We start from the raw sequence: 17,414 nt of genomic DNA on the forward strand, positions 1-17,414 counted from the left end.
CAGCAGTAAACGTCGCAAGTGAGCGGCTGGGTAAATATGTAGACAAGGAGCCGTATGTGTCGTCAGTTTGCCCACTGAGAGCACACACTAGAGCTAACAAACAGTCTTGACTTGGGAACAATTCGCATGAGAAGTGGGGAGGTCTGGTGTGCTGACCGCGCTGGGGCTCCCTTGTGACCTGACATTCAGGGGACAATGACACCAGCTGGCAGGACGGACACGTAAGTTGATGTGCCAGTGAGTTGGCAATACAAGTTGCCAAGGCATCGGCACAAGTTGACAAGGCATCGGCACAAGTTGCCAAGGCATCGGCACAAGTTGTCAAGGAATCGACACAAGTTGTCAAGGCATCGACACAAGTTGCCAAGGCATCGACACAAGTTGCCAAGGCATGGACACAAGTTGCCAAGGCATGGACACAAGTTGCCAAGTTAGTTAGTTAGTTAGTTTAGTGGCCAAATGTTTACTAGCGCTTCAGCTATTTAGCTATCTCGCACCGAAAGTCAAGATGAACATCACCATAGAGGTGGAAGGTCTCAATTATTCATCACCCACAAGGGGCGGAAGGTCTCAGATGTCCAGCCCGCTACACAAGTTGACAAGGCATCGACACAAGTTGACAAGGCGTCGACACAAGTTGCCAAGGCATCTATACCTACACAAGTTGCGAAGGCGTCGACACAAGCTGCCAAGGCATCGACACAAACTGCCAAGTGTAATGACGACTCAGTTGGTGTAATGATAATACAAGTTTGTGTAATAACACAAATTGTCGTTTTAATAACGCAGGTTGGTGTATCTATAACACAAGTTGGTTTATCTATAACAGATGGTGTAACAATGACTTCAGTTGAAAAGGCGATAATGCAATTATGCATGGCGAAATCGTAGCCTGAATTTAAAAAGGACGCAAGATACGAGTTCAAAGTATTGAAATTTATTCGCGAATACTATAATTTTTCCGTTATAAGATTCAATACGATTGCCACAGCAGTCCTAATGACTACTGCTGCCATAACAACAAAAATAGAGTCGGCACGAAAGCGGATCTGTTTCAGGCAATGAAATTCCGCCTCCGTTTTAATTTTTTCAATATGACTCAAGTCATCCAAAATTGTTCGGTGACCTATGGTTTCCTTCTTAAACTTCACGATTGAAACAGTAAAATGAAGTTAGTCGTTCTACGTAATAATATTGCAATTCATCGATGAATAACTGGTAAATTTAAATGTCAAAATTTAAAGAGAGAAGCATACTGAAAATCATAGATTCCTTTTTCATAGCTATCATTAAAAGTCTAAAAGATTTTTATTCTTAAGCAAGTAGGAACAGGAAGAGTCATATAAGAACAAGAGCACTGAGGAAGATAGCAACAGAGCATGTTAAGTGCGTTACAATTTACGAGCTTCGACCGTTAGCAAAGGGACCTTCAACTCGGTTAGTGTTATAACATAACATAACATAACATAGTGATGTCGGCTCTGAAGTGTAGGCCTGATGTGGCCTGTCGCCGATTCTTTTCCATTTCGTGCCTTGTTCATAGATCTAAACTCGTGTCATTTGACCGGATCTTTTCATGACTGGCGATAGTTTGAAGAAGCTACTAGACTTCCACCGGGTTCGATAAGGAGCTAGGCATTTCAAATCTGAACATATATTTTTCCATAGCTTTATCTAGTCTGTTCTTGAACGCGTTCATACTTGGAGCTATAGCAACACAATCAGAAATAACCACATACAAGAGCAAATTTCAACACAAATTTCAACATAGGAACCAATTTTAACAATTACAACAACTGCAATGAAAAATATTGATTGAAAACCAAACTGATGAGAGTTGTGGCTGCAAGTAATAAAATATCATGGGAGAAAACGAATGAATTTGATGCAGGAAACGGCAAAAACAAAAAGCTTCCAGCCGGTTAAAAACATCTTCACAGAAGTAATAATACTTCAAACAATCCCCATTCAAAGCAAAGAATTCTGCAGGAGCAACAAGTGAACAGGAATGACGAAAAAAGTGCAAAGAATTTGAGCATAAATACAGGAGTGAACTGACCGAAGAAATAAGCGGTGCAGACGTTCATACTTACAAGAATATTACCACAAATATCGACTATAGCAGATAAATCTAAAGTATAGATTACAAAATCTTCGCTCGAATGACTAGCCATTATCAAATCATATGAAAGTAATTCAGTACAAATATTCAGCTTGCACTTTCCATGTAATCCGAAAGCATTAATAGCAATTTATTTGTCGAAAACAAATTTCCTCGTCGTATTGAGTTTACGGTTTTTAAAACTATGAAGGGCAGGACTAATTTGTATGCGATTGCTTCGACGTCGAATAAGAGAGACCATACATGACGCGAGGGGAGAACTTGGCGCACGACAGTCTTGCAGCTCGCAAGGTTTTGGTACATGAAGCATCACGAGCGTGATCAAACGTGCCTCAAGTTGATGGAAAGCTTTAGCTTTGAAAGCTTACATCGCACCTTAAATTGGATATAATTAAGCGGCTTTCGAATATACATTGCTTGATGAAAAGCGTAAAACTATTAGTAGTATCGGCATTACCACTGGAAATAATCCGACACGTAAAGAATAGATGATAATTTTAATGATGATAATCACAATTAAACACAATTAAAGAGAATGGAAAAAATCGAGACAATCCTACGCGCTGGAAGTGGTGAGAATACGTAAATGAAAAGCGTTGCAGCGAATTGAGACTATCCTACACATTGGTAGGGATGTTAATCCTGCACATGAAGAGCAAATGAAAAGCGTTGCAGCGAATTGAGACTATCCTACACATTGGTAGGGATGTTAATCCTGCACATGAAGAGCATATATACGACGTATTGAGACGATCCTACACATTGAGAATAATGATAATCCTGCACATGACGAGCATGCGGCGAATATTGAGACGATCCTACACATTAGTAGGGATGTTAATCCTGCACATGAAGAGCATGCGGCGAATTGAGACGATCCTACACATTAGTAGGGATGTAAATCCTGCACATGAAGAGCATGCGGCGAATTGAGACGATCCTACACATTGAGAATGATGATAATCCTGCACATGAAGAGCATGCGGCGAATTGAGATGATCCTACACATCGGTAGGGATGATAATCCTGCACATGAAGAGCATACGACGAATTAAGACAGTCCTACACATTGGCGGGGATGGTAATCCTGCACTTGAAGAGCATGCGGTAAATTGAGACGATCCTACACATTGGTAGGGATGATAATCCTGTACATCTATATCGAAGAAGTTAACATTTATATTGAAGAACTGCACATTTATATTGAAGTAATGAAGCGTATCGCGCATGAAGCGCATTATGAGCAAGAAGATGGCAAAGATACACAGACAGTGACGCTTAGCAGTGATGGACGAGTGAGTGAAGCTCACACGAGTGCAGCATAAGAGAGCAGTAGGGCAGATGAACAGGCCCTCGACTATGTGATGTTCCAAGGTCTTCGTGAGCCGCGATGCACGACCGAGTTCGCTCCACCAACTCAATACAACGACGATTCCTTCACCGGAATCATCGACAAAAATTGCGGAACCATCGATCAAAATTGCGACAAATATTGATGAGTAAAATATAAGTCCGGATGTTTTTGTCTTTTTAGCGCATCTTCTCATTTATGAAAAAAATACACTATTGTGCTCGCCATGTCTGTCCATCCGTCCGTCTATCTGTCCGTCCGTGACTTCATGTTTTCGTCGACGAAAAAATGCGCTCTCTGTCACTCACTGCAGTGAGTACTGAGTTATATTTTTTCCTAGTTGCATGTATCGACACTTGTGTGAACGTACCTTGCATATGAGTACACTCACTCCAAAGTAAATCAAATTATGGGTTAATATTATGGTTACAGTTAATCCTACTATAAGGCAGCAGCTAGCAAATGCAGAAGCCAACTGACACCTAGAGCATCAAAACCGTAGCAAAACAGCAAACTTCCCGCTCTTCATTTAGTTCATTAGCATTTCGCCAGAAGTTTCGGTTTCTACTTCAACAGAGAAATTCCTCCAATAGCCCCACACTATGGAGCTAAAAGAGATTTATTAAACACAAGCCACCCATATAAAAGAATCATCAACGCGCATCAAGCTATTAACACTAAATTACAGGGTTATAAACCGCAGTCGCAGCTGTGAAGATATCACTTCAACATTACTTGGACGTCGGTGTAACAAAACGGCCAATATATGTTAAGGGGTATTGACCTTCAAGCAAATTCTTTTGGCTCCATATTCAAGATTTCATACATAACCTTTCACGGGAATGAAGTTTTTCGTCAACAGTCTGGCATGTAAAACAAAAACGAATTTGGATTTTTCGACGTATGGATTGAATTTAGATTACATCCTGTGAATTTTAATGCTGATAAAACTTTATTTGGAATTGCATCGAAACAACAATGACATTGCCATAGCAATTACGAGTAGGTAATGGATATGACAGCTTGGGATAAATCAGGGTATCTAACACCTCATTCGTATGCAAATTACTTTCACTTGTTTTTCCTATCGCAAATTAAATGTAAGCGATACGTGGCATGAGCAAACTGCCCAAAAAACTAATTGCCGTAAAAAGCTCGTAAAAGCGTCAAATGAACATGATATCCCTGTTACTTGTAACAGTACCAAGTGTAAGTGTGTGGTCTGCTATAGGAATACAGGTTATCAACATGTAGCACGAAATTGTTTAATTCTACTAGTACGTAAGAAAAATCTTGTTTTCTTGAGCGTAGGAATATTATTTTATATTGGCTGGTTAATATTTAATTCGCTGGTTTTACTTTAAGATGAATTACAAATATTACACAGAATTTGAACTTTCAGAATCTACACCAATAAATATCCTGTCAATCTTTTATTGGGTGAAAGGTCAGTTAACTCCAATCCAAGACCACATAGATTCGGCCGATAGATACACAAGTACGCATTGCCCCAAGAAATTCAGGAGCATTTAATGCTCCCGAAATAATATTCGGGGCCATACTTTCAAAACTTGCTAAGTGAACATAAGTTCTTACGCTCTATTTTCTTGTCTATGATTGGTGGATTTAACTTGAAAGGCCGTCAATGATTGGCTGATGAACTTACGATCTCTTAACTTTTTTTGAAAGTATAGGCCCAGGAGCATAAATAATATGCTACCAACATATTATTGCAATGGATATAGTGCGGTACACAAACGACCACATTGGCAGGATTCGTGTCACTTCCTACTGCGTATGTGCCGAGAGAACGCTACATTTCCGGTCACCGGATGTCACCGAGGCAGAACATGCAGGAACGAATAGTGCACAGATTTTTCTGATGGTAAACGCTCGCATGGTACTAGATTACTGAGGGTTGCTTTGTCTAAATCATTGTTGGAATAAAAAAATTCGAACAAAATCGGATGCCATCAGGAGACAATGAAACGAAACGGTATCTAAATTACCTGCAAACGATGCTAACCGAAAGAATACAACTGAGAATAAAAAAGAAACGCAAGTTGCACTTGTGCAATGACAATTATTGTCAGTTAAGTCTACCAAGTGGAATGTCAATCAAATAGGAACATTACCAATCTTCAAATCGTGATTGCAAGTGTCGATTTCTCAAAGCTAATAAAAAATATATGGTTTCATAATTAGGAGAACTACTGTTCTCCTATAAGCCTACAAACAAACGTCGAAAAATCGAACAAATTCCAATCGTAGATATAAAAACAACTTTGGCATCAACGGCCTCTTTTTCATTGTATTATAGGATTTCAACGTTGATTTACGCGAAGAGCATTTAGGATATGCGAGTACATCCCTTGCGTGTCCTTACAAACATAATATATACAATAATATTCAATTGTCTAAAAATCGCTAGTATTGGAGTTTGATGGGAGACCATGACTATATATTTAAGAGCAATTCGATACAAGATGCGAAATTCTAACAGAATAAGAATCGATAGCTTTGAAATCTCATGAACACGAGATATGCTTTTCCTGAATCAAGAAAACAAGAAAAAAAAATTCTGTGCCAATTGAGCCTTAAGCCGAGGCGCCAACACAGGCTCTGTTATATTGGGGAACAGTGCGCCTTTATGGCAGCTCTATCGTGCACTATTTACTACTTGTATCATAATCAACCAATGCTGGCGATGAAAACACAGGGAAGACGTATCAGCGAATGACGCTTGAGCATGAATGCCTTCGTTACGATCATTTGCTTATTGTTTCTTAGTTCAACTTCGGGCCTCATACGGCCGCGAAATATGAAACGGAGTCTAAAACTTGCACAAGGGTTTTGAAGAATACATTCTGAAAGCAATAATAAAGTTAATGACATTTTTCACAGAGTAAATAATCCATGCATCTTCCAGAACTGACTGTAGTGAATAAAATGATGGAGACGTCCAAGTTTCAAGCTGACGCTATATCATGACAGCTTTTAGGGAGCGTATAGACTATAGTATAGTAATGGACATTAATGAATAAATCATCACAACTGAATCCTTCGCTGGAATTTCTCAAACTTCGCAACATCAATAATTTTCCATGAATTTTGTCATTAAATAATTAGAAAATTCTCAGCAATGGGTTTCAAACCACTCCAACAAAGTGAGTTACGAGGAATTCCTTTGCTTTACTCAGAAATATTCCTCTAATATAAATCATTCAAAAATACAAGCTTCATACTAATTATCGATAGATGAAGTTCATGTTCATCTACCCAACCAAATCGACATATAAACTAAGCACAAAAAATATATTCAGCCAAAAATTCAACTGAAAAATTCTCACTTACCCTCGGGAATTTTCTCCAGCCAGTCAGAATCGTCGTAGTCGCTGTATAAAGTTTGGTAGCCTTTTGCCCGCGTCGTTTCGAGCTCCTGAATCCAGCTTCTCAAATCATCAATTTTCAACAAAGCCTCTAAATCGAAACCTGCATTAGGGGGAGTGACTTTGGTGCCAGACTGCGACTTCATGTTCATTTGCGAGAGTAAAGTTGACGACTGAGATTTGATGGAATCGGTTACTGAGCCAGGAGAGCTGAGAAGGGTGGAAGTGGGATCTGAAATCTGAGGATAGGAATCTTGCAAATTGATTGTGCAACTTCCCTCGAAAGTTGGAGTGCGCGTGAGGGAGATGGGCACCGCGTAGTGTGAATAAGATGACACCGCATTAGCGCGGTCGTCATCGTAGTAATTGTCATTGAGTTGTAGGGTTCTTGGTGGGGATTTGGTTCTCGGTCCAGCCCTAATCTGAGATGAGTTGCTAGACATATCAAATATATTACTGAACGAATTTCCGCTCTGTTTATAAGACGAGATTTCAGGGGAGAAAGAATCAACGCCGTTCAAGCGTTGGTGAATGTCGAGGTGACTGCCGGCGGCATGTTGGGGCAAGTGACCGGGAAGCAGTCGAGCGCGACTCGTTTTAGCGGAGTCGTTGCAAAAACTGTGATTTCGCTTCACGGGCTTGCCACGGGAGTGATGACCCTCCATGACACCGCTGCCGGTTTTCCAAGGTACGGGAGACCCTCCATTGGAGCACGCGTCAAGTCTGCATGGTGCTCGAGGAGAAGATGATGGTGACAATAGAGATGGACCAACGCTTCTTCTTGCCGCGCTCTTGAAGTTGTCTGTGTTCGCGTCACTCGTGTTCAGCTGAACAGCTCGAGCGATTACGCGTGACGAGCCTTTAGAATAGGAAGCTGACCCGTGAATGGATGGAGCCCCTGCCGCCGAGAGAGATGATCGCGAGCTGCGTTGAGATTCTGAGAAGCGATCAAGAAAATTTCCAGAATTCGTCTGAATATTCCTCCACTTTTCTCGTTCTGGCAATCGCGCATTAGATTCAGTCGCAAGACTTGCATTCCTTAAATTTTTACTCGATGCGGATTTTGATAGCACGAAATTGCGAATGCCGCCGCGGCTGAGAAAGGCTGGCTCATTTTTGACATCTCCAGGATTCTCACTCACACTATGATGTTTGTGCCTGACGTATCTGTCTCGAGCTGAAACACGAGGATAATCAAAGATTTGCTTATCAGTCGTAAATTTCGAGTTTTTTGCTGAGAAGGATTTAGGACTGGGTTTGGGAGAGGAATAGTCGGGAGAACAATGGACGTTCTGAGCTTGACAATTGGCGCTGCTGCGGAAGCTGTCGCTTCTGTCTTGCTTGAACGAGCCAACGCGTGACCGCGCAACGGGATCCAGGTTACCCACGAGACGACCTCCTCCGCTGCTGTAGTGTGATGAGGATGGCGCTGGCGAAGCAGATTTGTGGCGATACGGAGCCGCAGACAAGGCGTTCATTGAACTATTCACGATACTAGAAAATGACTTGAATTGGTCTTTAGAGCTGCTAAGAGGTGATCCGATTTCTTTGGTGCAACTTGAGGAACTGCGGGCGGAAGAACTGTTCGTCGAGTACGGGTTAAGCAAGTAAGATGATGCCGTGGATTGGCTAGAGTCGGAACTGCGAGATTTGTTCGATGAATCCGAGTTACTGTATGGCTTCGCCATGAAAGAGTTAGACCTTCTGAAGACAATTTCTGGTGGTGCTGCGTCATGACCGTAAATATCCTCCAGCACATAATTATGATTAGTGCATGCCACATCCCGCAAACAGTCAACAGCGCTCTGTAGAGAGCTATTTTTGAGCCGAGTAACTGCCGAGGGACTTTGGTAGAGAAGATTGTTGTTTCGTAATCGGTTAGAGAAGTTCGATAGATTTTCATGTGATACTCTATTCGAAACCTCAGATTTGCGAAAAAATTCGTCTCGACCCGAATCATTTTTGTGATCAGAAGAGCAAGTTTCGGAATTCCGACCTCCCGATCCATGTATCGGGGTGTGTTTGTTTCGCTGGAGGTAAGAATTGTAGCGATGTTCTTCCCGCTTTGATATGACACCAGAGCCATTCCTGTATTGAGGCTCATTGTAACTGGTATCTAGTTTCTTGTAGCGCGTCTGTAACTCATTTACTTCCATGTCTACATAAAAAAATTCAACTAAATTGAACACAACAAACTAACCGGGTATAAACACAGAACACAATTCTAAATTTGACCTGAAATAAATAGTAACAATCGATATAAAATCGGCGGGAATATAAAAAAATTTAAACCAGAAAGCGAAGGCAAACGTTTTTATCGTAATCCATGCTAAACGTGAAAGGACATTTCGAGGAAGATAAGAAAGACTTCACTGCATACATAATTCCGTAGCATAATCTCTAACTATACTTCAGAAGTATACCGAGAGAAGCAAGAATGATTAACGCGCTTAATGCACGAGGAACGTTGTAATGATAAAAAACACTTCATTAAATCAGGAGAAGGTATAAAAAAATAGTGAATATGACAGCGCGGTGAAACACGCAAAGCGTCCATAAAGATGCAAGTTTAGAGCGCAGCAATGAAGAGAGCTCAAGTCAACAGGGCGGTGAGATTAAAACAACACATAAAGTACGAAAGTTTGAACGGCATTAGCGACTGGGCGGAAGTTGGGTCATAAAGTGAACAGTGAACGAGGATCATCTCCGTTGACCGCGTACACACCGCACGACTTGGTTCAGACAAACCCCGGGATTACACGCCACTCAGTGAACACGAAATTATAATCAGTTTAGCGGCCTAAACTTCACCGCAGAGTGCCACCAAAACCAGTTGGATGCAGGACGAAATCGAGAAAATCATATTTTCGTGTAAGAGAATTTACAGTGAATTTCACGGTACACAACAACAGCCATAACAGATTGTCGATAAGAAATAATGTTGATATCAATCACATTATTGATATCAATCACATTATGTGAAATATTTCATGGCATATATCAAAAACTATGAAAGTAAAATAAAGGTTATAAACATAAATAATGTACCAAGTTTCGATATTTTCGATGAAAGCAGAGGGCAGACCAGAGAATAAAAAAGAACTTTAAAAAAATGTGAGAAAAATTACTTCAAAAGTTCGACGGAGCTGATAATTGTAAACTAAATTTACACATCATAGGGACCATTTTTTAGTATTGGACCGATGTCTCCCCATAAAAATCTCAACCAGCAGAAAATTATTAGGAAGCATAATGATGACCGTCCAGAATATGTTTCTCAGATTTACAGTAAAATTGGCGCAGAAAAGAAAACATTCGGAAGAAAAAATTTTCATGTTCCAAAAAAATCTCCTTAAAACAGGCTTAAATGTCGCCGTCAGAACCGGATAGCTTACATTATAACTGCACTGGATCCCATTGGACGCCAGCTCAAACGAAATGATTTTTTTGTCACAAATATACCGTTGGTTTAGCTTTGAAATGAGGGTTTCCGAAGCTGGAAGCCACGCTCGCAATTCCGCATAATTGACCCATTATTATATAATATTAGCAGGCTAGCTTGTGGGAGCTCGGTCTCGACAATCTCTACAATTTCATAATCCGTTCAACTGGTCCCCCGTTATTCCTGTTTCTTTTTCTAATTCCGTTCATAATAATAAAGATTATGCAAGCTAATTTAAAAAGACGCCTCCAAACGCCCATCTTACACGGAATACTCTTGTTTGACTCTTTTTAGCGCATTTTCTCATTTATGGAAAAAATTCGCTATTGTGCTCGCCATGTCCGGCTGTCCGTCCGTCTGTAGGTCCATCCGTCCGTGACGTCACGTTTTCGTCAACGAGAAAATGCGCTCTCTGTCACTCACTGCAGTGAGCACTGAGTTATATTTTTTAATAAATTTAGTATACATAGATACTAGCTGAAGAATCAAGAATAATTATTATTCTTCCACTAAAAATGAATTTTCGAGTACAGGTAAGATCACGACACGATTAATCTTGTATCTACGAGCTCGAAGAACCCTTATATGTTATTGGTTACTAATGCACTAACACACAAATTCTGACAAAATATATGTACATGACTAATCTTTACGTTAAATTTTACACTCAATGCATAATTCACACAGCTTCAATTTGTTTCCATTTTTCGAGGCAATCAACTATTTACTTTCTCAGTTAGAGAATGATTAATTTAAACACTTTTCTGGTTACGTATATTGTCGCCGCTAATTTATATGTATCAATTAAAACATGGAATTTAACATTTTTTGCACCTTATTGTTTATCATCCGTTCAAGTCGATTCAATGCAAGTGGTTATATAGGTAATAGACACGATGGTTTATTATTGTCTTTTTTATCAGTTTTAGTCCATTCGCGTCATTGCAATATAAAAAAAGATAATCTGATAGATAAAGTGAAAAGAAGATGACGAAATTATTCGAAGAAAGGTCATTAAAAAATGTATCAGTTAATGCAGCTAAAATTATAATATGGCTGCTCATGCACGTTTCACGCAGGGAGGAAATAAGTAAAAAATAAGATTGATCAATGCGCGAAAAAAAATTAAATAATTACAACAATAATAATACTCAAATATCATACAATAATTCGAATCTCGAAACATATTCTTTCACATTAATAATGAGGCAATGAAGATGGAAAGTTGATAATGAGAGGAGCATTGTTAGCAGGCAATGACATCTCTGTTATCCTTTTATTTCTGACGGTATTTGGGCGGTGGCGATGTCAATTTCTAGCAAAAAATGAAAAAAAAAATCATTTAATTTGAAAATAAAATTACCCGGTATACTCAAGCCAAATATGATTAAAAGTACCGTATTTTTAAGCAAGATATAAAATAAGATTAATGCACCAACCAATTGCTGCGACGAATTTTGAATTGAAAACTAACGACATTACGAGAGACAAAACTTGATGGACCGACACAACACGTAAAGAGGAGCTAAGCCAATTAGCGGAGGCTCAATTCAACATAAAATAGCCATCATGGCGAGTATTAAACATTAAGAAACATTAATTAGCAAGCGATTACGCGGAGCCAATGAACGTAGACTACAATGTAATAAGATCACGAGTCGAACGTGCTCGCTCGCACTACACTCATTAAGTGCGGTAATAATGACAAGGCAATGAGGCTTCTAAAACTAAAGACCATCTAACGACCGCTGTATTAACTTTAAACTAAGCCGACGTTACGAGTGCAGTATCCGCAGAATTTTAATTCTGCTAATACTGCGCTAAAGAGCACTTGGTATGCGAAATATATTGAAAACGTGCGCTGTTGTTAATTTTGTCGGTTTTCTTTATTGTCGTTTATTCTTGCTTGCTCCGTTATTTTATCACTGGAGTAAATGAACACCAATTTTTAGCGACGTAAAACTTTTTAAAATATCAACGAATATGAGCATTATCCTCAACCAATTCAATTTAAGTAAGTTTAATATCGTATCTACCGTTTTGAGTACCCAAAATAATGTAATCTTGATATTATGCCTAAAAAGCCAACGTATATCCGTTGAGCTAATAAGCGTTATAAAGAAGATTTTCTCTCAAATTCGGCTGAGAAAATTAAAACATTGGCATTCAACTTAAAAATTAAACTTGAGCACTCAACTTGAGCTGGTTAATGCTGTGCGCAGCACAACTCGTCCCAAATTTTCTAGCTCTACTAAACGAATTTGCTTTTAATAAAAAAATACCAAGTTTCGCAGCCGCATCGAAGAAATAGAGGAGAAATAGATTATATTGTAATGGTGGCATGGAATTAATTAGAGGCGTCTGTATGATAACCTAGCGCAATCAGCTCGCATATATTAATTATTCAATCAGAGCACACTTGCACGGAGACTCTGTTCAATTTCCTAGGAAAGGTTTGATGAATAAATGAAATTACAACAATAGGTAAAGTGAGAGACTTCAGGAAAGCAGCAAGCTTTATTTGCAGGATGGACATTACAATTGCAGGCATTGAGTTACACAGGCGCGAGTGTTACTCCTCTGATTAAAATTGTTTGGCACGTTGTTAGGGTTTTAATTGAAGACATTTTTTGAAATTTTAGGTTTAGAGACGATCTTGCTGTTCACGTCCGCACTCTAGGAACGCTGCGCTAGTTATTGTTTGGTGCGGAGACGTGACGGAGGAAAGTTTAGGGCTAGAACTTGAAACATTAAATAAGGAATACAAGTGGAGTTTGAATTCCTTTGGAACACGAACAAAGGGTGGATTGGAATTACGATCATGAGCCGTATTTAACGCTGATGCTTGGGCCTAGTTGGCGTTCAGAGTGAGCCCACAGCAACGTAACGAGTCAGGCTTCTGAACGTAAATACAAATGAACGCCTTACTTCGAGGAGCGAAAAGACACGTACGTACGTTTGAAATCTTATCTCAGGACCTGCTTTGATCATACATTGTTGTATAAGCAAATCTATTAGACGCAAATACTGATAGAAACCGGATTTGGGAATGACTGATATGATCGACACTGGCTAAGATAATAAAATATTTTCCAGCGAAATGCAGCTAGTAAAGCAAAAACAATGGGTGGCAGAAACGTCCCAAGTACTCATTGCGCGGAGGCTTTTTGGCGCATGTTCTCATTTATGGATAAAATGCACTATTGTGCTCGCCCTGTCCGTCCGTCTGTCCGTCCGTGACTTCACGTTTTCGTCGACGAGAAAATGCGCTCTCTGTCACTCACTGCAGTGAGTACCAAGTTAAATATTTTTACATCATTGCTGAACACAATCATGAATTTCTGCATCACTCACTCTCCGCGCAGAAATTTATTTATTTTATTTATTTATTCCAATTTATCTCCTAGTTATATTTTTTTCGTTTTATTGGTGGCGATCGCGGCCGCCTCAATCTCCAGATCTAATCTAGGTGTTCCTGATGTTTATTCCCAGGAAACATTTTTCAGTCAAAGAGAGCGTATTGCTTCAAATGAATTGAAACATAACATTATTAATACATCAAAATACCACCTGAGACGTAAGCAATGAATGTCGCCAAGGCAAAAAGTAGTTAAATTTATTTGCAGAAAATAGTGGTCAGGCAAACGATTCCTAGCCTATATTTTAGTGTAAAATATTTAATCATACGCGCTATTTCGTTCTGAATTTATCTCATTTCTGTACGATATTTTGCTTCGAAGATGTAGCAGCAGCAATAAGATTATTTTAAAATTTCATGGACCTTTAAAATGACCTCAACATATTAGCTTTACTTTATGTATCCTGCAGAAAAATTAAGTGATAAAAAAATCACGAAGAACTTCGTCGTTGAGAACCACGTAGCGATTGGGCAGACAAAAATGTTAATAATTAATTCACCCTACAGAGCAGGCAAATATTTTCCCCTCACCCGTAGAAATAAACTACATTAACAGAATACTTCAAATATCGTAGCTTATCTACCAAACGCAGCCTACATTACTACCCTCTTCAGCCGACCGCACTGCTGAGCGACTCGAGGAAAGTGCACATTAGTTTTCGTGACACCAACTTAAAATGGCGCACCGAACACAAATGGTCACATTAAATGGTGTTCTTGTTAGGTAGCACGTTAGGCAGGCAGCCCACGAAAAAAGGCTTGCACCATACAAGTCGGGGAAAAAATTAGCAACATTATTCCAAGACGAGAAAAATGGGCGAGCATAACCATAACAAAAAAGCTTGAATTATTTTCGCTACGTCTATTTTCGTATAATCAGGCCAAGAATAACATCATCATATAGTGAATCGAGCGGGAAAAATCTGAACATTATGAAAAATCTTCATAACATTATCTTAGAGGCAGGGGAAAAACTGAGGATCGTTACTCGTCTTCGAAAAAGGGAAACGATAGAGGAAAACTCAAAAGAGAAGCAGTGGATGTAATAGCATAAACAAAGACGTCTGTTACAGAGACGGGAGTGGTAGTAAGGTGGTCAGTGAGCGCAATGAAGTTGTCACGCCGAACAAGAGACGCTACAGCAAAAAAGTTAGTAGACCACATGCAAGGTGATATTTTTACTCATTGAAACATAAGAAACTATTGTACTTGCAAAACAAGCATATGAGTTAAAAAATCAGCAATGAGAAACATTAATTCAAAATAACGCGTCTTCAGTTCATGCAATAACTTAATACGAGGCTCGGTTGTGATGATAACGAACGTGATTTTTGCATGCATCAGAGCGGGAGGAGAATTGTCTATTGAATAAACAAGTATACCCAAAAATTTTTGTTATTCATTTTTTGAATAACAACGCTTTTTATGCTATTATAATATACCATCTATTACACTTGACTTAGGGAAACATAAATAAAATACCCCCCCCCCCAAATAATGATAATAATAATAAATAAAAAGCAAGAGAAGTACGAAGCACTAATAACAGATCTTAATTAATGCAGAAATAATTGAAAATAAGTTAAGGTTTGGGTTGAATGGAGCTGCGGGCTGAACGTATTCGGCAGGATATAAGAATATGAGCAGAATTAACAGATCTAAATTAATGCAGAAATAATTGAGAATAAGTTTAGGTTTGGGTTGAAAGGAGCTGCGTGCTGAACGCATTCGGCAGGCCGCTGATAAGAATATGAGCGGCCTGAGCAGTTTCGTGCACCCAATAAACAGCAGATAGTATAAGAGCAGCATCCGCTTCACCCCAACAAAACCATCAATCACGGAGATATATAAGAGCAACGCAGGAAACGCCCACAGCACAACAGTGATAATAATAGCATATCTCGTAGTATCCACAGGATTTATAAGCACAATGTTTTACTGCTATGTTGTAGAAACTCATCAAGTATTTTTTTAAAAACTTGTTGTGGGGCTCCATAGCAGTTAATCTATTCCAGAGTAGACAGAAAGAAACCACAACAGTGATAATAATAGCATATCTCACTAAGACTCGTTGTATCCACAGGATTTATAAGCACAATATTTTATTTGCGATGTTGTTGAAAATCATCAAGTATTTTGTGAAAACTTGTTGTGGGGCTCCATAGAGGTTGATCTATTCCAGAGTAGAGAGAAAGAAGCATTAATTGCTTTGCAATGCTAATGAGCGCTTATTCTACGCGCAAAATAATTAAGTAGGCGACAAAACTTGAGATAAGGATACTTATTATGAGCCACTTCAAACATTACCAGCTGCATAATGATGACATCAGAAATTGAAAATTTTCTCATAAAACGAAGCATACGACTTTGCCGAACAAAATTATGAGATTCACAATGCTGCATGTACAACGAAAGATCTCAACAATAAATAAGAAACCACGATCAGCTTTGAAGACAAAGCATTTTCTCATTTTCCGAAATAACGTGAAATTTATCAGCACTGCATTAATTAATTGCAAAACTCTCCATTAATTAATTGCAAAAACTCTCCTTAATTAATCAACATTAATTAAGGAGAGAGAGCAATAAATAACAAACACGGCGTAAAACAGCAAGTTTTAATACAAGTAAATTACAGATCGCTATAAAATTGAATACTGACGGAATGATAGCAGTGAAAATCATTCATCCTCGCCCACACGACGGCAGGAACAGCGGCGCTAATCAAACTTTCAGAAGTTCAAACATTATATCATAACTTCCGGTAAATTAATTTACTTATAACTTGGTTTTCATTTGAAATTATTTCATAACAGAGGTAAATCATACCGTATGGGAGGTAAGTTAGTTCCAAGTACACACTTTGACATGGTTACCATTCCTTCTAAACGGTCTCGTAATTTGTTTTGTTTTAGAGTAATCATAACGTGAAGCCAGAGGTAAATAGAAAAAAGCTTTAATAATGACTCGACGACTAAACTTAGCGTCCATTGTAGCATTGTAATTGGCCGGAGAATTGACATTGACTTTCTTAAAGCGAGTGATCGAATAAACAGTTTTGTCGCCAATAATTCAATCCACAAATAATTTCGGTCAGAAGTAATCAATTCATTAGCTCAGAAACAAAATTTTGTAGTAGAATTTAAATATTTTTGCATGAAATAATTCAATATTTTAATGCGTGCGAGTGACACTCTGGCATAAGAAAATTAGATGCGTATAAGAAAGACGTGCAAAGTGGAAATAAAAGAAGGAATTATCTTGACGCTAATATGCCTGGTAATGGTAAGCGTAGAAGTCGAAGGCGTGGTACAGCAGGCGAGTAGAGACAGGCCGCCGCATACAGACAGGAGTCCTGTCAAGCCTCCCCCAGACGGTAGACGGGGGCTATAAATAGACCCACAGGCACACACGAGGAAGGGGTCACAGAAGGAGCCCTATGGTAAACAGTCTCGGTATCCCGTACATCACTCGGGTTAACGGATAGCCTTTGCTTACATATCGTTAAATATATTATAAGTACACTACTGAGTTCTCGGGTGTTAGTCCCTAGCTAGACGCTCACGAGTATTAGTTACATCACTTGACTCCAACACGTTGTGAATCAGTTGTAAATACTGAATAAAATAATGAAATACCTAATAGGATAATATTTACTGGTAAAATTTCTTAAATATATTTCAGATACTATT

General features: G+C 39.0%; 1 protein-coding gene across 7 annotated transcripts in view; it reads right to left on the minus strand.

Moving 5' to 3' along the window:
- LOC108666937 (disco-interacting protein 2 homolog C) overlaps window positions 1-17,414 on the minus strand; it is a 224,650-nt gene that overhangs the window by 65,770 nt on the left and 141,466 nt on the right. For 2 of the 7 annotated variants that reach the window (XM_018153907.2, XM_047882318.1), the window contains exon 1: window positions 6,828-9,081. The exons of the other annotated variants lie outside the window; for them this stretch is intronic. In XM_018153907.2, coding sequence (XP_018009396.2) covers window positions 6,828-9,018 — 2,191 coding nt within the window. In that variant the 5' untranslated portion in view covers window positions 9,019-9,081. Of the gene's footprint in view, window positions 1-6,827; window positions 9,082-17,414 lie in introns of those variants that run through there. 7 annotated transcript variants of the gene reach the window in all.

Source organism: Hyalella azteca, unplaced genomic scaffold (genome assembly GCF_000764305.2).
Source record: "Hyalella azteca isolate HAZT.00-mixed unplaced genomic scaffold, Hazt_2.0.2 contig10174, whole genome shotgun sequence".
Classification (NCBI taxonomy): Eukaryota; Metazoa; Arthropoda; class Malacostraca; order Amphipoda; family Hyalellidae; genus Hyalella; species Hyalella azteca.